Source organism: Panulirus ornatus, chromosome 1 (assembly GCF_036320965.1).
Source record: "Panulirus ornatus isolate Po-2019 chromosome 1, ASM3632096v1, whole genome shotgun sequence".
NCBI lineage: Eukaryota > Metazoa > Arthropoda > Malacostraca > Decapoda > Palinuridae > Panulirus > Panulirus ornatus.
In genome coordinates this window covers 18,771,739-18,792,542 of record NC_092224.1, presented here as the reverse complement: position 1 = coordinate 18,792,542, position 20,804 = coordinate 18,771,739, and the positions used below count along the sequence as shown (strand labels likewise).

Here is a 20,804-nt window from a genome sequence, read left to right as displayed (position 1 = left end):
TGCACTTCTCTCTTGACCTCCTGCCTCTTTCTTTTATACCTCTCCCACTCATCTGCATTTTTCCCCTGCAAAAATCGTTCAAATGCTTCTCTCTTCTCTTTCACTAATAATCTTTCTTCTTCATTCCACCACTCACTACCCTTTCTAATCAACCCACCTCCCACTCTTCTCATGCCACAAGCATCTTTTGTGCAATCCATCACCGATTCCCTAAATACATCCCATTCCTCCCCCACTCCCCTTACTTCCATTGTTCTCACCTTTTTCCATTCTGTACTCAGTCTCTCCTGGTACTTCCTCACACAAGTCTCCTTCCCAAGCTCACTTACTCTCACCATTCTCTTCACCCCAACATTCACTCTTCTTTTCTAAAAACCCATACAAATCTTCACCTTAGCCTCCACAAGATAATGATCAGACATCCCTCCAGTTGCACCTCTCAGCACATTAACATCCAAAAATCTCTCTTTCGCGCGCCTGTCAATTAACATGTAAACCAATAATGCTCTCTGGCTACCTCTCCTACTTACATACGTATACTTATGTATATCTCGCTTTTTAAACCAGGTATTCCCAATCACCAGTCCTTTTTCAGCACATAAATCTACAAGCTCTTCACCATTTCCATTTACAACACTGAACACCCCATGTATACCAATTATTCCCTCAACTGCCACATTACTCACCTTTGCATTCAAATCACCCATCACTATAACCCGGTCTCATGCATCAAAACCACTAACACACTCATTCAGCTGCTCCCAAAACACTTGCCTCTCATGATCTTTCTTCTCATGCCCAGGTGCATATGCACCAATAATCACCCATCTCTCTCCATCAACTATATATATATATATATATATATATATATATATATATATATATATATATATATATATATATATATATACGAATAAAGTGTATATGAACGTGCACCTTCATAGAACATACAAAGCTCCAACAGCCAGGATCGAACCTGGGACTCCTTGTGCAAGAGGCAGGTATGCTAACCGTTAGGCTAAGGGACTGTATAATAGAAAACAACTATTCGAAATACTAAGTACTCGAATACCCTTCGTCTCACAATGGTGAGCAACGGGGTCTATCGGTTGTTTCCGAACAGAACACATAGCCAGCTGATAGCGTTTTACCGAACCTGACTGTACAACGCGGTTATATGAATACGAATAAAGTGTATATGAACACGCACCTTCATAGCACATACAAAGCTCCAACAGCCAGGATCGAACCTGGGACCTCTTGTGCAAGAGGCAGGTATGCTAACCGCTAGGCTAAGGGACTGTATAATAGGAAACAACTATTCGAAATACTAAGTACTCGAATACTTAGTATTTCGAATAGTTTTTTCCTATTATACAGTCCCTTAGCCTAGCGGTTAGCATACCTGCCTCTTGCACAAGGGGTCCCAGGTTCGATCCTGGCTGTTGGAGCTTTGTATGTTCTATGAAGGTGCGCGTTCATATACACTTTATTCGTATTCATATAACTCCGCGTTGTACAGTCAGGTTCGGTAAAATGCTATCAGCTGGCTATGTGTTCTGTTCGGAAACAACCGATAGACCCCGTTGCTTACCATTGTGAGACGAAGGGTATTCGAGTACTTAGTATTTCGAATAGTTGTTTCCTATTATACAGTCCCTTAGCCTAGCGGTTAGCATACCTGCCTCTTGCACAAGGGGTCCCAGGTTCGATCCTGGCTGTTGGAGCTTTGTATATATATATATATATATATATATATATATATATATATATATATATATATATATATAGAGGGGCAAGTATGAAGTCTGTTGGGGATAAGAGAGCTTGGGAAGTGAGTCAGTTGTTGTTCGCTGATGATACAGCGCTGGTGGCTGATTCATGTGAGAAACTGCAGAAGCTGGTGACTGAGTTTGGTAAAGTGTGTGGAAGAAGAAAGTTAAGAGTAAATGTGAATAAGAGCAAGGTTATTAGGTACAGTAGGGTTGAGGGTCAAGTCAATTGGGAGGTGAGTTTGAATGGAGAAAAACTGGAGGAAGTGAAGTGTTTTAGATATCTGGGAGTGGATCTGGCAGCGGATGGAACCATGGAAGCGGAAGTGGATCATAGGGTGGGGGAGGGGGCGAAAATTCTGGGAGCCTTGAAGAATGTGTGGAAGTCGAGAACATTATCTCGGAAAGCAAAAATGGGTATGTTTGAAGGAATAGTGGTTCCAACAATGTTGTATGGTTGCGAGGCGTGGGCTATGGATAGAGTTGTGCGCAGGAGGATGGATGTGCTGGAAATGAGATGTTTGAGGACAATGTGTGGTGTGAGGTGGTTTGATCGAGTGAGTAACGTAAGGGTAAGAGAGATGTGTGGAAATAAAAAGAGCGTGGTTGAGAGAGCAGAAGAGGGTGTTTTGAAGTGGTTTGGGCACATGGAGAGGATGAGTGAGGAAAGATTGACCAAGAGGATATATGTGTCGGAGGTGGAGGGAGCAAGGAGAAGAGGGAGACCAAATTGGAGGTGGAAAGATGGAGTGAAAAAGATTTTGTGTGATCGGGGCCTGAACATGCAGGAGGGTGAAAGGAGGGCAAGGAATAGAGTGAATTGGAGCGATGTGGTATACCGGGGTTGACGTGCTGTCAGTGGATTGAATCAAGGCATGTGAAGCGTCTGGGGTAAACCATGGAAAGCTGTGTAGGTATGTATATTTGCGTGTGTGGACATATGTATATACATGTGTATGGGGGGGGTTGGGCCATTTCTTTCGTCTGTTTCCTTGCGCTACCTCGCAAACGCGGGAGACAGCGACAAAGTATAAAAAAAAAAAAAAAAAAAAAAAAATTCATTTTTGGTAATTTATCACTCTTGCCTTGCATTATCATTAGCTTTCAATACTAAGTGCCTTTGTTCCTCCATGCAAGGTGGTGTTTACAGCATACAGTAACAGTTGCATAGCATGGTTTGGAGAAATACATTTTATTGAATGACAAATACGGTGAGAGTAGAGAGTTACATATATCAGGGAAAATACATAACATTTTTGCAAGAGAAAGTATATATTCTTGGAAGATATCAGGTGAAGTCTTCAGGGGTTTTCTTCCCCTCCAGCCCAGGATAAGCCCTGGCAGCTGGGTTGAGTCACTGTTCCACCAAACTGTTGGCCCACGTAACCCCCCACAGCCTGTCTGGTCTGATACAATTTATAGGTACTTGTTCAGTGCACTCTTAAACTCCTCTACCGGGCATCCCACATTGTTTCCCCCGATAGCTAGCAACAGATATCAACATTATATTCATCTACTACTGGATATCACGGCCACTCACTTTGATGTTTATTTGCTGACATCCATATCATTCTCAAAGCTTAATCATGGGTGCAAATGATGTTTCAACATGAAAACTGAGCATTCAGAAAGACCATGAGTGCTTGGGAGTTTACATGACACTTCCATAAGGTCTGCTGATTTTTTATATGAGTATCATCTTATTACTTGTACTATAATCAATTTTGCACTTCGCCCGATATACTTCTATTGTCTGATCTAATATTATTTCGATAAAATATATAGCTGTAATAATTAATCGAGGATGTAAGGCATGTGTACGTGTAGGAAGAGAGGAAAGTGATTGGTTCTCAGTGAATGTAGGATTGCGGCAGGGGTGTGTGATGTCTCCATGGTTGTTTAATTTGTTTATGGATGGGGTTGTAAGGGAGGTAAATGCAAGAGTCCTGGAAAGAGGGGCAAGTATGAAGTCTGTTGGGGATGAGAGAGCTTGGGAAGTGAGTCAGTTGTTGTTCGCTGATGATACAGCGCTGGTGGCTGATTCATGTGAGAAACTGCAGAAGCTGGTGACTGAGTTTGGTAAAGTGTGTGGAAGAAGAAAGTTGAGAGTAAATGTGAATAAGAGCAAGGTTATTAGGTACAGTAGGGGTGAGGGTCAAGTCAATTGGGAGGTGAGTTTGAATGGAGAAAAACTGGAGGAAGTGAAGTGTTTTAGATATCTGGGAGTGGATCTGTCAGCGGATGGAACCATGGAAGCGGAAGTGGATCATAGGGTGGGGGAGGGGGCGAAAATTTTGGGAGCCTTGAAAAATGTGTGGAAGTCGAGAACATTATCTCGGAAAGCAAAAATGGGTATGTTTGAGGGAATAGTGGTTCCAACAATGCTGTATGGTTGCGAGGCGTGGGCTATGGATAGAGATGTGCGCAGGAGGATGGATGTGCTGGAAATGAGATGTTTGAGGACAATGTGTGGTGTGAGGTGGTTTGATCGAGTAAGTAACGTAAGGGTAAGAGAGATGTGTGGAAATAAAAAGAGCGTGGTTGAGAGAGCAGAAGAGGGTGTTTTGAAATGGTTTGGGCACATGGAGAGAATGAGTGAGGAGAGATTGACCAAGAGGATATATGTGTCGGAGGTGGAGGGAACGAGGAGAAGAGGGAGACCAAATTGGAGGTGGAAAGATGGAGTGAAAAAGATTTTGTGTGATCGGGGCCTGAACATGCAGGAGGGTGAAAGGAGGGCAAGAAATAGAGTGAATTGGTGTCATGTGGTATACAGGGGTTGACGTGCTGTCAGTGGATTGAAGCAAGGCATGTGAAGCGTCTGGGGTAAACCATGGAAAGCTGTGTAGGTATGTATATTTGCGTGTGTGGACGTGTGTATGTACATGTGTATGGGGGGGGGGGGTTGGGCCATTTCTTTCGTCTGTTTCCTTGCGCTACCTCGCAAACGCGGGAGACAGCGACAAAGTATAAAAAAAAAAAAAAAAAAAAAAAAAAAAAAATTAATCTGCAACTGTTATCGTCATTTCTAAACACTGCACTAGCAATCCAGAACACAGCCACTCAGCACCACAAGTCATGCTGAGCTAAAGCAGATATCTCAATGACTAACAACAATTAACACACATTTTCCTTTATCTATATAAACCCATTAATTACCCAAGAAAAAAGTCAATATTACCACAGGCACATTTTCTACTATTCTCTATATGGAGAACTAGCCCATCATAACATTATTAAAACTACCCCACAGGCTGCATCCGGTGGTCCTGACACTGCTAGAGTACCGACAAGGTTTTATCATTTGTATGGGGGTCACGGCCTGGATAAGTCCACAGTATGTATCATATGGTCTTTCCTCTAGAAAAGAGGGTAAGTTTTGTTAATTCCAGTCATGACTCAACAAACTAGTGATTATGACAAAAGAATTCCCCCATAAAGTTCATGTAATGAATGGTACAGAAGATCTCTAGGGAATGACAAGAGTTAGCCTAATATGTTCACGGGATATCAAGCCGTCCCTTACCTCTTCAAACTCAACAAAATCAACGTAAGCCTTGAAACCTCCCGGGGGTTTGCTTCTCCTGTATGAACTCATTTTCCACAGTGCGAGTTAAATAATATTTACGTGATGGTCATTTTTCTGACACTTGTCAGGATCACTTCCAAAACACCCACAGGCCTTCCCGTGTCCAGACCCTTGAGTTAATCATTTCTGGCCATACACTGGAGATAACTAAAACAAAATCTTTAGGTTTATTTCTTCCAAATTATGATAAACTTTGAGACATGTAATCCTAGGTAGCAGTATTTAAATCCTTTTATCCATAGACTTTTTGCTATTTGTAAATATGGTATTCTCTAGTCACACGGATATGAACGGACGAAATAGTTTCGAAAGTTCAGCATGTTTTTTAAACCAAATATATTTAGTTTTGTACTTTAGATATAATGATATAATGAAGAAAATTAAATTTAAGGTAAAAATTGAATAACTTTAGGAACTCTATTATCTGAAATGGATATCATATCTTAACTAATGTTTTCACCTCTACCCAGAACCCAGGTTCTAAAAATGGTGGTACCCATTTAAATCGAGAATTGCTTATGATATCAAATATGGTCAAGGTAATAAATTTCCTTTTCTGAATTGGTGGCTATATAGACAAAATGACAATGAGAATAGTAGACAAGTTTTTATATTACTGCACTTCCGTCTGCGTACGAAGTTGTCTTTTGTTATCTGAGATGCCACGGGCAAATGAATACACTAAACAAGACCATCTTATTAACGATATATATATATATATATATATATATATATATATATATATATATATATATATATATATATATAGCAAGGAATTCCTCGCGCAATGCATTTTTCGCCTGCATTGAAGGATAATGTTTAGGAAACTGTATAGACCAAGCCAAAGTTTTACTCATATATATATCTTTTAGATATTGAGTGTGGCTTTCAATTTACTAGTAGGTTTGACAGATCAAACATTGCGGAAGACCGTCACGCTATAAGTACAGTCCTCTGGCAGATTTTTTTTTTTTTCAATCGCAGTCGATGTTTCACTATATAATTCAAATAATGAATTCCTGTAGATATTGTGAAACTACCTGGTTAGAGAATAACCTGCCGTCAACTTTCTGCTTAACTGTTAAAGTTCAGTTCAATGTTTGATAAAGACTTTCAAATCCCAAATTTCGACTTTTAGGGCACAAATTACAATCACAGTTGAGAATGAAAGTATGCATCTTGGAGATCACATTAGGTTTGTTCTGACCCAAAACGGGCGACTGCACACTGTACCTGAATCAATGGGTGGCAGGTCAAGGGTGAGGGCTGTAAGGTGATCATGCATAGCGCCCATGGGAAGCAACCACACACACATACACACAAAATGCCGACCCAACCACAAGTGAAGAGCAACACGAAAGAATGTAGCAATATCTTTACTGGATCACACTCTCTCAGAGGTAAGAACGCGGCACAGGTAGATGACACCAGACCAAACTATGCACTATTATCTTTATTGCCATACAACGTCAAAGACTTAGAATGCAACACAGAGAAGACTAAAGGAGAACTGGATAGCAAATCAGACTACACCCTACTCACACATACCAGGGTAGAGCACTTAAAATGTATACAGAACTGACCAGCAGTGAATCCATCCTTCAACGTTATCTAAGTTAGGTTATGTTAAACATGACTATATTGAAGGTACAAACCTAACATAGCCCAACACACAAAAACCATACGGAATGGGGACGAGTCTTCAGGTGACACGAATGAACTATCATGCACTATCTACAAAGGATAATTTTCAGAGAAAACAGATTCTTCCTATGATATTCATAATACACATGTTTTAGGATATCCCAGAACAAGCAATATTATCAAACAAGTATTGCTTTAAACTCAGACTAAGCACTTAAGTCAAAAAAGTTTAAGCAGTTCCGCTTGAAAAAAAAAAAAGACTGCGTAGAAATTAGCGACTGCCCTTAGTTAAAACTAGATGCTGTTAGTTGTGTGGGCTGACTGATATGAAATTAGGAACAGTGAAGCCTTTGAAGCTTGAAGTTTTGTTTAGTTACGACTGGAACCAGGTAAATAATGTGCGAAAGACTACGGAACAAATATGGTAACGTCGGTGAAGGAGGAGATGGAGTGAGTATTTTGAAGGATTGTTGGACGTGTTTGATGACAAGAGTGACAAATGTAGGATGTTTTGGTTAGGGTGGTGTGCGAAGTGAGAGAGTCAGGGAGAGTGGTTTGGTGAAGAGTGAAGAGGTGGTGAAAGCCTTGGGGAAGATGAAGTCCGGCAAGGCGGAGGGAGTGGAAGGTCTTGCAGTTGAATTTATTAAGAAACGGGGTGACTATGTTGTTCATTGGTTGGTAAGGATATTCAATTTATGTATGGATCATGGTGAAGTGCCTTATGATTGGAAGAATGCTTGTATAGTGCCAGTGTATAAAGGCAAAGGGGATAATGGTGAGTGCTAAAACTACAGAGGAATAAGTTTGTTGAATGAACTTGGAATATTGTTTAGGAGTGTATTGACTGAGAGGGTGAAGGCATGTACAGAACATCAGATTAGAAAGGAGCAATGTGGTTTCAAAAGTGGTAAAGAATGTGTGGATCAGGTATCTGCTTTGAACAATAAATGTAAGAAATACTTAGAAAAACAGATTGATATGTATGTGGCATTTATAGATCTGAAGAAGGCATATGATAAGGTTGATAGAGATGCTTCGTGGAAGGTATTGAAAATATATGGTGTGGGAGGGAAGCTGCTAGAAGCAGTGAGAAGTTTTTATCAAAGGTGTAGGGCATGAGTACGAAGGGAGGAGAGTGATGTCGGTCTGCGGCAGGGGTGTGTGATGTCACCATGGATGTTCATGTAGCGGATTCGAGTGAGAAACTGCAGCAGTTGGTGACTGACTTTGAAAGTGTGTGAAAGGAAGGAGTTGAGAGTAAACGTGAATAAGAGGAAAGTTTAGTTCAGAAGGGTTGAGGGACAAGTTAGTTGGGAGGTAAGTTTGAATTGAGAAAAATTGGAGGAAGTGAAGTGTTCTAGATATCTGGGAGTGGACTCGGCAGCGAATGGAAATAAGGAAGCTGAACTGAGTCATAGGGGGAGGGGGTTAAGTTTCTGCGAGCGACGAAGAATGTGTGGAAAGAGAGAACGTTATCTCGGTGCAAAAATGGGTATGTTTGAAGGAATGTTAGTGCTGAAGGCACGTTCGTTGTCAGGACTCTTGGCTGTTGCCCATTTCTTGGTCTTTTTGTTGAAGAAGTTCTCTCCCCATAACTTGTTCATGAGCTTGCCAGCAGGAACCTTGAACATACTGGCACAGATGTCAGCAAACTCTTTCACAGAGAAAGCCCAGCCATGGAGACCAGAGTCAAAGCCAACTGAGCCTTTACTAGGATCAACTCGCATCTCACCCATAGGGCCTGCGTCATCATTGTATGTAGCAATGATAACATTCACATTCTCCACAATACGCTGGAAGGGTTGTACGGACGAGGGTGGATGTGTAGGAAATTATGTGGTGTGAGGTGGTTTGATCGAAAGGGTAAGAGCGATGTGTGGTAATAAAAAGAGTGTCATTAAGAGAGTAGAAGAGGGTGTGTTGAAATTATTTGGACATATGGAGAAAATGAGTGAGGAAAGGTTGACGAAGAGGATATACTGTATGTTTCAGACATGGAGGGAACAAGGAGAAGCGAGAGACCAAATTGGAGGTGGAAGGATAGAGTGATTAAGATTTTGAGCGATCGAGTCCGAACATGCAGGAGGATAAAAGGCGTGCACTGAATAGAGATGGAATGATGTGATATACTTGGGTCGACTTCCCATCAGTTGACTGAACCAGGGCACGTGAAACTTTCAGGGTAAACCATGGAAAGATTTGCGATGACTGAAAATGGATAAGGAGCTGTGGTTTCGGTACATCACACATGATAGCTAGAGAATGGATGCGAGCGGATGTGGCGTTTCTTCGACTGTTTCCTGGCGCTACCTCGCTGACGCAGTTGATAGTGATGCTGTTTCCTCTGTGTGTGTGTGTGTGTGTACATATTGTACGAGATCATAGTGGTGCGTGTGATCTAATATATGCATATAACCAAGAGTGCATGAAACAAGATAAGTTCCCAAGTGCACTTTCGTGTAGTGATCACATCGTCAGGGGTGGTACAAGAATGAGACAGATGTAGATTTCCCAGGAGAGGAGGGACTTCGGTATTCACATACCGGTGTTCGATGAGCTACGGGTCAGCATAGAGAAGCTCGCTGCCAACACTGGGTGGTCAGTGCCGTGAGCGTGGTTTCAGTGAGATGGGGATTTGGTAGTTAGGCAGTTCGTTCGTTCTGATCGCCCGGGTTGTTCATGAACGTGCGTCCTGGGGTGTCGCTTCGTCTTGCCAATGTATGAACCATTACAATTGTTGCACAGGTACTGATGGACAGTTGACGACTGCAGCTCCGTAGGAATAACATCCTTGGACTTGAAAAATGACTAAATTGTATTTCTTGCTTTAAAACCTAATGTTAACTTGTGGGTAATATATATTCCATCCCTAGGTACAGCTGATGGTTAATATCTTACGAAGTGTATAACCGTCCTTCCCAGTGAACACTGGACAATATATTCCATCGTTAGGTACGGTTGATGAGTTTACTTATGGACATGATAATTTGTGCAGTGCTCTACACTAATGGAGTTTCAAGGAAGACCGTTCTTAAGCAAAATATTTCTCAATGATTCTACTTCTATAAATATGGCACACTGGCCAGTGATAGAAGCGCTGAAAATTTTTAATACACAATTCAAAACTGACTTAAAAAGCGTTACTCTCAAGCTGCCACATTTCAAGGTGAACTGCAAATATTTGAGACTATTGTCCTCGGACAAGGCCTACTTTACCTGTCATGAAATGTGCACTGCTTAGTTGGAATGGTCGAATGGTTGCTAAGATTCACTTCTCGTAGCTGCTAACCAAGGCCTGGCACTTTTTATACTTGCGGGAAACTCGTAGAGAGGCAGACCTGCTTCTCCAGCTCTATCTGAACAGTTCACAGACGTGCAGTATGCCATTTTGTCGCTCATTGAATTAGCCGAGTGCTTTACATCGGCGCTACACACAGCCTAGTATTACTGATCACAGTAAGGATGACCACCAATATGGCGGATGTATGAACTGCTCGCGCTATTTGTGACGTCACTACACAAGGCCTATGTACACCCTCCACAGCATGACCAGTGGGCAAGGTTATATAATAAACGAGGAACTTTACCGGCAGGCGCCTGCTGTACTGGGGAGGAGGCATGAATTTTCAGGTTAGCCCAAACCTTTGATGTTCAGAAGCCTGAGAGACAAAGTGGCCAGCCATCCTGTCGTGTGTAATTAGTGTGCAAACTACGGGAAGGACGGGTCATGCCTTGATAAGGGGCTCTTGAGTCGGGATGACGTAGGTAAAAGGTTCCGTGATAAGACAGTCTGTTGCCACTCTTGTTTGTGACAGATGTAGCGATAAGTAAGCTCTCACATTCTTCCTTGAATCTGTATTTCACTGTTGAACAGACGACAGAATAAGCTCATCGTAGTCAAGTGTCTTCAGTGAGGTAAGCAGAGGAGAGGGAGGCCCGGTATATATCCAGCCTCCTCTCGGTGGCACCTCACCACCACAGGAACCGGCCCCTTGCGGAAATCTAAGAAATCAGTGCTTCGTCTGATGGCTGATCGGGTCGTTCTCTCTCATTCGCGCCTCCTCACTCACTGGCCGAGCCCTGTTATCACAACCTTTCGTATTTCTAACTGCTTGCTATGCGTGCCCATTTCATATAGAAGTTCTCATTGCCTCTGTGATAATTACTAGGACCTCCTCTGTCTTTCCCTTAGCGGAAGGTGTTGTCGCAAGTGATGAACGTAGCGGGTTATGCCCAGTGGTTCCAGGCGACATAACAGGAGGCTGTACATCTTTCAAGGGCTGTTGGCGGAGCAGTGAACACAATTTACCCGCATCAGTACCTGTGACAAGTGAGCATGATGGTGACGAGGCACACAATAGATCAGATCCTCTCGTATGGCCACACCACATCCACTGGCCCTGACAATGCCAGATCCTCGCCACCCACTGGCCCTCACAACACCAGGTTCTCACCGCCCACTGACCCTCACAACACCAGGTCCTCGCCACCCACTGGCCCTTACAACACCAGGTTCTTGCCACCCACTGGCCGTCACAACACCAGGTCCTCGACACCCACTGGCCCTTACAACACCAGGTTCTTGCCACCCACTGGCCCTCACAACACCAGGTCCTTGCCGCTCCCTGGTCCTGGCAACAACAGGTCCTCGCCAGACCACAAGCCATCAAGCTCCCCCAGTTCGTATCCCACGAGGACACCTCCGGCGCCGTCTGAAGGGGAGTTCATCAGAGACTCGTATGCTGGCACCGATGCTCGTGATGTCGCCGAAGATTCGAAACCTGGCCTACTGAAGAGTGTGGCAGGACCGGTAGAGCCTCCCGAGGGGTACGAGACCTGTGAGGGGACGGTGGATGAGGATACTTCGGCCATCACACAGGAAGAGGCTGGGCGTACGACCCTGGCCAGACCCGTGGCTCTCCGCCCCGCACAGAGACCTCCTGTGGCATCCCGAGACATCCCGGTGGTGGACGTTACCTCCAGTGGTCTCAGAGTGGGCATGAGTCCAGAGGTTCTCTGGGGCGGAGTGGGGTATAGTGGGATGGAGAGCCTGGGAGCTAGGGGCGGGCTGTACGGGCTCATGCTGCGTCAGTACATGGAAGCTCACCTCCACACCCTGGCTACCACCAGGACCATCATGCCACTCCCCTACCCTACCCTGGACGCAGGTAACTCCCTCAACCCATTATGGTCCACATTACACACGCTACAGTGTTGTCCTCACTACACACGCTACACTCACTACACACACATGGCCCCTGGTTGTAATTAATAGTAATAGCATGGACCCAGGTCATGATCAATAGTGATAGCATAACTCCTGGATATGATTAATAGTGGTGGCATGGCCCCTGGTCATAATTAAAAGACGGAATGGCACTTGGTCTTGATTAATAGTGATAGCCCCTGGCCATGATTAATAGTGGTAGCATGGCCCCTGGCCATGATTAATAGTGATAGAATGGCCCCTGGTCATGATAAATAGTGATAGCATGGCCCACGGTCATGGTCATCTCCGTATGACGTTACAATGACGATGGTCATGGTACCAGCTGGCATAGGTAACGTGGAGGATGGCCGTGTGTCATCACTCCAAAAGATCCCCAGACCTGTTAGCAGGTACGTACACAACTTGCCCACTGTGTTCCGCACAACTTCACGTTATCAAGATGATATATATATATATATATATATATATATATATATATATATATATATATATATATATATATATATATATATAGTGATCGGGGCCTGAACATGCAGGAGGGTGAAAGGCAGGCAAGGAATAGAGTGAATTGGATCGATGTGGTATACCAGGGTTGACGTGCTGTCAGTGGATTGAATCATGGCGTGTGAGGCGTCTGGGGTAAACCATGGAAAGTTGTGTGGGGCCTGGATGTGGAAAGGGAGCTGTGGTTTCGGGCATTATTGTATGACAGCTTGTGATTGAGTGTGAACGAATGAGGCCTTTGTTGTCTTTTCCTAGCGCTACCTCGCACACATGAGGGGGGAGGGGGATGGTTTTCCATGAGTGGCGAGGTGGCGATGGGAATGAATAAAGGCAGACAGTGTGAATTGTGTGCATGGGTATATATGTATGTGTCTGTGTGTGTATATATATGTGTACATTGAGATGTATAGGTATGTATATTTGCGTGTGTGGACGTGTGTGTAGATACATGTGTATGGGAGTGGGTTGGGCCATTTCTTTCGTCTGTTTCCTTGCGCTACCTCGCAAACGCGGGAGACAGCGACAAAGCAAAATAAATGAAATAAATAAATATATTGTCCCTGGGGATAGGGGAGAAAGAATACTTGCCACGTATTCCCTGCGTGTCGTAGAAGGCGACTAAAAGGGGAGGGAGCGGGGGCTGGAAATCCTCCCCTCTCGATTTTTTCAATTTTCCAAAAGAAGGCCCAGTCCTCTGTTCTTAACGCTACCTCGCTAACGCGGGAAATGGCGAATAGTATGAAAGAAAGAAAGAATAAATATATATATATATATATATATATATATATATATATATATATATATATATATATATGTATATATATATATATATATATTATTACCCAAGACTTCCCGGGTCTAGGGATAAGGCTCTCATATCTCCAGCACGTCGTATAAGGCGATTAAACTGGAAGGGAGTGGTGATCTGTGCTCCCCACAGTCTTATTTTCTACAGGCGCACCATCCCATGGGGTAAACTCATGGAAACCATCATTTGAGATAAGATTGTAAACCATTTAGATGAGCACCACTCAATGAACGATTCTCAACATGGTTTTCGACGATATCTAAATTTTCTATTTGTTTGTGAAATAATCAACATGTATGATGAGAGTAAAACAGTTGGTGTCATCTGTTTAGATTTTCAGAAAAAAAAAAAAAATGATCAAGTTCCACATCAAAAGTTACTAACAAAAGTTAAAGTCACATGGTACGTAACATGCACTCCGATGATTAGGAAATTGCTTGGTTGGCCATAAACAAAGAGTGGTGATTAATGGTCAAACCTCTGCGTGGTTAGACCTGACAAGTGGAGTGCCACAAGGATCAGTCTTGGGACCATTTCTCTTTCCCATATATCAAGTTATTGATAAACTGCTTCATGTAAGATATTTAAATCCTCGGACGATATCAAGTTAGGGAGTAAATCTACACCAGAAAGTGAACATCTACACCTTCAATTTCACTTAAAAAAAACTGATGGACTGGGCTAACAAGTGGCAAATATATTTTGATATTGATAAGTGCAAAGCTTACATATCGATTATAAAAATGGAAAGGCAAGCCACTGGAGGAATTCTGCTGAGCTACAAAAGGTGAATGAGGAAAAGGACTTGGGAGGGGCAAATTCTGGTGACCTAATTAGCGGTGCACAGTAGCTATAAAGGCAAACAAAATTCTTAGTTTAATAGATACGGCTTTCGAATTTACACATCACTGGTGCGTCCCTATTTTGAATACTGTGTTCAGTTTTGAGGAAAGACACAGACAGAAATGGAGAAAGTACAGAGACGAGCTACCGAAATGATTCTCGGCCTGAGAAATAAATCTTATGAGAGCCGATTAAGTACATTTAAATCATTTAGCTCAGAAAAGAGAAGGTTAAGAGATGATCTTAAACGGGTATCCCATATCATTAAAAGTTTCGATATTCTTAATCAAGCGAGCTACTTAAAGACAGATTCATCTGATTTCACTCGTAGTAATGGGTATAAACTCGTGGGCTCAAGCTTTACCTTGAATGGTGGGAAGTACTTTTTCTTCAACAGATTACGAACAGATGGAACGATTCACTTCCTATAGAAGTTAAAAGCAGTACGACTGATACGTCTCAGCATACACTTTGAATGACTATATCGCCTCAAGTCCACGACTAACATTATTTGCACTATTTTAGCCAAACGATAAATTGAGAGGGAGGTTTCCTTTTTGAAAAATCTGTCTTTCTGCTCCTACCGCATTAATCCATGAGTTTCTGTTTTCTTCCACAATCACAAACAACCTCGTTAAGACCTTTTGGTCTGTTGCTGTTTGATTTCAGGTGTGGTACACTCACCCCGACCCCCACCCCATCCCCAGAGTTGGTGTACAATATGCTAACATGCTATCTACCCCCCTCCTCCAGGGCTGGAGTACCAGATGATAACTAACATGTTAATGTCCTCCCTCCCTCCCTCCTCCAGGGCTGGAGTACCAGATGATAACTAACATGTTAATGTCCTCCCTCCCTCCCTCCTCCAGGGCTGGGATACCACCTGCCCGGACGGTCAAGACGTCGTGGTGGACAAGTCAGGTTCACGTGTGACCAGACCCGACGGCTGGAGACTTACTTCAGTAGCCACAAGTACATTACTCCCCCGCAGAGGAAGGTCATCGCCAGGGACCTGAACCTCCACGAACGACAGGTGAGGTGTGAGGCCAGGGACCTGAACCTCCACGAACGACAGGTAAGGTGTGAGGCCAGGGCCAGGGACCTGAACCTCCACGAACGACAGGTGAGGTGTGAGGCCAGGGCCAGGGACCTGAACCTCCACGAACGACAGGTGAGGCCATCACATTAACGTTATATATATATATATATATATATATATATATATATATATATATATATATATATATATATATATATATACCCTAACTTGAGCCAGGGACCCATTTATCGACCAGCCTCTAAGAGAGGATGAACAGCTGGGTTGATTATGGACCGACTGCCGCAACAAGGATTCGAACCTATGCACTCGGTCCTGGGCGGCCCGTGAATGCGTCAGAGCCAGGAACGCTAACCGATACACCGCGGACGCTGATGTCACTGGAGTAACACTAATTAAGACGTCCAATATGTGAACTGATGAGGACCAGCCACGAGGGTCTGGCAGGGACGTCTCGAACTCTGTTGTTACATCTGCTCCTGACCACTACGTTCTGTTAGGTATTAATCCCTCCCTCACCTTTCCCGTTAAACCCTCTCTCTCTCTCCCTTCCTGTTCAACCCTCCCTCTCCCCTCAGTCCCCCATGATTTTCAATTTGTCAAGCCATTCCAGTGAACTGTCCTTGTTTCAGCGCTCTAACAGCCAATTGGATAATGCTCAGCCACTTCCATAGTCCCCAGTAGTGTAACAACGAGAAAACAGTACCGCAAAGTCGTACTGAAGGAAATTCTAGAGAAAATTAATCAGCGAGAAATTAAGACTAATACAACAAATTAATGAAATCTAGAATATTCATATCAGTTATTGCTATTCTCATTATTTCTTATGGAGGCCACAAAGTCTGCAATCAGATACTGTAACAGTTGTAAGTTGAATAATGTTATCAGAATCATAATGTGAAATATTTTTCATTTTTGAGAGTGAGGAACATTGCGTGGACAAGCCATGCCCCAGTCATGGCTATCTACGCGTGAAAAGATAACAGAGTATGAGAGAAATAATGAGGATACTGATCACACCTTACTAGAAGTCGGTAGACCTAACTCCTAGAGTTAGGAAGAAAGATGGACGAGACAAGGATGAGATGTACACAGCTTCACCGTTCGAGGGAAGGTTATCATAGTGGTACAATCCTCTTGTGGCTGGTCTCCACACACAAACTGTGGGAATCAGCAGCTAGGCGGGTGCCACGGGTCGAAACTTTCGCGGCAGGTGCACACGCAGACAGCTCAGGGGAGGAGTGGCTTAGATGATACCTGTGTAACAGAGAAAGGAGAGAAACATTACGGCCGACGGAAAGGAATGGTTGAAGATCGGTGATGCCAGGATGATGAGTGAGGCGGAAGGCATTTGATTCCACCTGGGGTAATAGAAATATGGGAGAAGTACCACGCCAGATCCAGATCAGAGACAAATGCTTCATCTTGGACGAACAAAACCCCTGTAGATATGACACATTTGCTTATAAGGAAAATGCCCACGGCACCTATACAACACTCCCAGCATTCGGGAAGCAGTTTATGTCCTGTGATTATGTGGGGTTTCCAGTAAAGAGTGTAGGATTATCATTACGCCAAACATGTTTATATAATCACAGGGTTAAACTAAAAATAGATAGAGGGGAAACAAATGAGATTTGAAAAGTTTCAGAAATTACATTTTAGCACTAAAGAATCTATTGATTACTGCATTCCCATTCTGAGATACTGCACAAGTCTGATTCATAAATGGAGATATGTTCAGTTGGAGAAAAAGAAGTAGTAGAGTGAGAATGGAAGGGAAAGTGATCTGAAGTATGTAGAGTGGAATCATCGGTGTAAACAAGGTTAAACAGATAATTTCATTTATGAAGAGAAGAAAGAGAGTAGGTGATACGACAGAACCTTGAGGGACGCCACTGTTGATAGTAGTCGATTAGAAGGGAAAGTTACTAGATTAACAAATACAGCGATGGACCAGCTCGAAAAGAAGCTATGCATTAGACATCAATGAAAAGTAGGGAGGCCAAAGGAGGGAAATTTAAAAAGTATTATGTTTTTCAGATGTCGAAGGTCACGACAAAAGATTCACGAAAATTCTTTAGAGATGAGGACCAGAAGGGAGCCACATAGGAGACGTCACCAAAACTTTCTCCTTTCACACACACCCCCAAACTCTGTCACCTGTTTTAGAGTTTCTCTTACAGTCTACCATGAGATCCGTGTCATCTGCTCTAACACAGCGAAAGTCGTACTGGTGATCAGAAGAGACGGGAAAAGGATTCTAAGAATTTGAGAAAGTGAGAGTTAAGGAGAATTTCAATGAATTTGGAGATAGTAGATATGAGAACACTGGGACGAGAGTTGGAAGGTTAGAACAGTCTCCATTGTAAGGTCAGGGCTGCACCAAGGCGTGCTTCCTAGAGGAAATGTATGGGTTTCCAGACAAAGGTAATTAGCGGGCAAACGTCGGGGCTTATGCAGAGGTACACTCCCTTAGGACTCTAGGAAGTAGTAGCTTGTTAATTATGCTTTCAATTACTAATACTGACCTAAATTCGTGTAGATTTTCTTTGTCCTACGAGGCTTTTCATATCTGAGACACTGGGACCATTAAGTAATATAATATAATATAATATAATATATATATATATATATATATATATATATATATATATATATATATATTCCTAAGAGTCCAAGGGGAAAATGAAACACGATAAGTTCCCAAGTGCACTTTCGTGTAATAATCACATCAAGGGAGACACAAGAGAGAAATATAACAGTCAGGTGATATACATCGAAAAGACGAAGCTAGGACGCCATTTGGTAAACATGCGATTGTCCAATATATATATATATATATTTCTTTCTTTCTTTTAAACTATTCGCCATTTCCCGCGTTAGCGAGGTAGCGCTAAGAACAGAGGACTGGGCCTTTTTTGGAATATCCTCACCTGGCCCCCTCTGTTCCTTCTTTTTGGAAAATTAAAAAAAAAAAAAACGAGAGGGGAGGATTTCCAGCCCCCCGCTCCCTCCCCTTTTAGTCGCCTTCTACGACACGCAGGGAATACGTGGGAAGTATTCTTAATCCCCTATCCCCAGGGATAATATAATATATATATATATATATATATATATATATATATATATATATATATATATATATATATATAATCATTATCATTGATAATCAATATTGAGTATATGGGCATCACATCTGTCTGTCCTTGAATTTAAAGAAAACAAACGAGTGAGACTGGCTGGTAAACCTCTCACTGACCTTACTGGAACACAATCCCTTCATGACAGCCACTTCACAAGGTCAGGTCGGTCGCAACATTCAATCCAGTTGAATTCTTTTTCGTTTTCTATATTTATGAACTTGATGCTACACACCTTGCTAAAATTGAGGCTTTGTTGGGATCATGTATTTGTAAAAGTTATTCAAGCCCCTCCCCTCATCCCACGATCCGGACCTTCCCACAGGGCCATAATGTTGTAGTGCCTCACGCACCTCCTCCCCACAGGGCCATGACCCCAGCTGCCTAATGAGCCTGACACGTACCAACTAACACATTGTTTCCCTCCAGGTCAAGACGTGGTTCCAGAACAGACGAGCCAAGTGGAGGAAGGTACAAGCCCAGGTGGGTGCATGTATTCTTACCTGCTGGATGTGTGGTCTAATTTGGTGGATGTGGTCTTACCTGCTGGATATGATCTTACTTGGTGGATGTGATCTTATTTGGTGGATGTGATCCTACCTGATGGATGTGGTCTGACTAAGAGGATGTAGACTAGGCTAGTGGATGTGATCTTACATGGTGGATGTTTAACCTGGTAGATGTGATCTCATTCTTTTAATGACGCCTAACATAGAGGCCAAACATGACCCAGACCAGTGTATCTCGGATGATAGCATAAAGAAAAAATGCTGTAGATATCGCTCAGGGGCTGTAGGTGTTCGCTGACCTGACTCTGACAGGTAGAGGGGTTATACGGAGGTTGGAAAGACAAGAGGAGGATGAAAATTTCACAGCTTAGCTGTTTGAGATAAGGAGGCAACATAATGGCCAGTCCCCGAGTGGCCGGTCTCCACACAGAAACTGTAGGGAGCTGAAGCCAAACACGTACCTCTGGTGCAAACCTTGGGGGCGAGAGGAACACGTACATACAGCGGCAGAACAGGGAGAGGTCGGTAACATCCTAGCATACAGAAAGGCATGGTTGGCGTATCGTTGACACGTAAGGTTCATGATCTAAGATGGAGAATGAACACCCTAGTATTTCAGCAGTGCTCCAGACTATGGCGAATAAAACCCCTGATGACATGAAAAAAAAAGCTGCTCTCAAGAAAAATCATTGCAACACCTTCAGCTTTTGGGATGCAAACTTTGTGAGACTTCCTGGACAGAGCGGAAACATGGTTACGCCCAGCCCAGCATGTTCACGTTGTTACAGTGCTAAATTGTGGTTGATCTGAAATTGAACAGTTTGGTCTCAGAGAGTTTGCAGATGATGCTCAATAGACAGAAATTCAGTTTGAAACCGCGAATGTGGCTGATATTAACAGAGAAACAGCCGTGTCTAGGAGTTGTGCATGGAGCGATAGCGTACGTGTCAGTCGCTTGATGTCGCTCAAAGTGGCTCTGGGAACCACCCAGCCCTCCTCGACCGGTGCAAATATTTCGACTCGGTACCGGAGTATTATTCAGTGGAAGGTGCACTACCATAATTGCATTTATGAAAGGGAGGAAAAACTGAAGTAGAGAATAAAGCGTTTGAGGTGAAGAGGATGGTGATATGTGGACGGGACACGGAGGAGTGGGGGACACGTCTGACTTCGAGTGTCAGGTGCGAGGCGTGTGGAGACACCTGGAACGTGAAAGTGTGGCTGGCGTAGCCTTAACATGTACCTTCGTAAGCAGTAGACACTAAAGGTATCTGTGATGCTCCAGAGGCAGACTGGGCCCTGGCTGGTAGTGTGGGACTAACACAGGCCAAGGAGACATGATACTCATGGACATCAGGAGAGACACATGTACATACAAACGGCATCATCACTGCTCAGGTACTGCTCTTTAACTTTCCCGTACATCATCCACACCACGACTTACGCCGGGTCATCGTACTTTGACCAAGCCCTTGCGGAGCTGGTCAAAGGTCACATCATCATACCCAAATATCGCAGCGTCGTGCTTCAGGACCCTACTTTCGTGCTGAAGGGTCGAGCAGTCGTGCTCAAGGATCGTACCGTCATGCCCTAGCGTCGTACCGTCGTGTTCCAGCACCGTACCGTCATGATTCAGGACCGTACCGTCGTGCTCCAAGGGCCTTACCGTCATGCTCCAGCACCGTACCGTCGTGTTTAAGGATCG

The 20,804-nt window shown here is 43.4% G+C and overlaps 2 protein-coding genes across 4 annotated transcripts in view; one reads left to right on the top strand and one right to left on the bottom strand.

Moving 5' to 3' along the window:
• The window catches only part of LOC139759945 (myotubularin-related protein 10-B), a 213,650-nt gene extending 208,013 nt beyond the window's left edge, over positions 1-5,637 (bottom strand). For all 3 annotated transcript variants that reach the window (XM_071682651.1, XM_071682737.1, XM_071682806.1), the window contains exon 1: positions 5,299-5,637. In XM_071682651.1, coding sequence (XP_071538752.1) covers positions 5,299-5,370 — 72 coding nt within the window. In that variant the 5' untranslated portion in view covers positions 5,371-5,637. The remainder of the gene's footprint in view (positions 1-5,298) is intronic.
• A 5,081-nt stretch (positions 5,638-10,718) lies between these two features.
• Positions 10,719-20,804, top strand: part of LOC139760085 (uncharacterized) — a 30,732-nt gene continuing 20,646 nt past the window's right edge. The window contains exons 1-3 of the mRNA XM_071682933.1: positions 10,719-12,173; positions 15,260-15,423; positions 19,020-19,073. Of these exons, the coding sequence (XP_071539034.1) occupies positions 11,342-12,173; positions 15,260-15,423; positions 19,020-19,073 (1,050 nt within the window). The 5' untranslated portion in view covers positions 10,719-11,341. The remainder of the gene's footprint in view (positions 12,174-15,259; positions 15,424-19,019; positions 19,074-20,804) is intronic.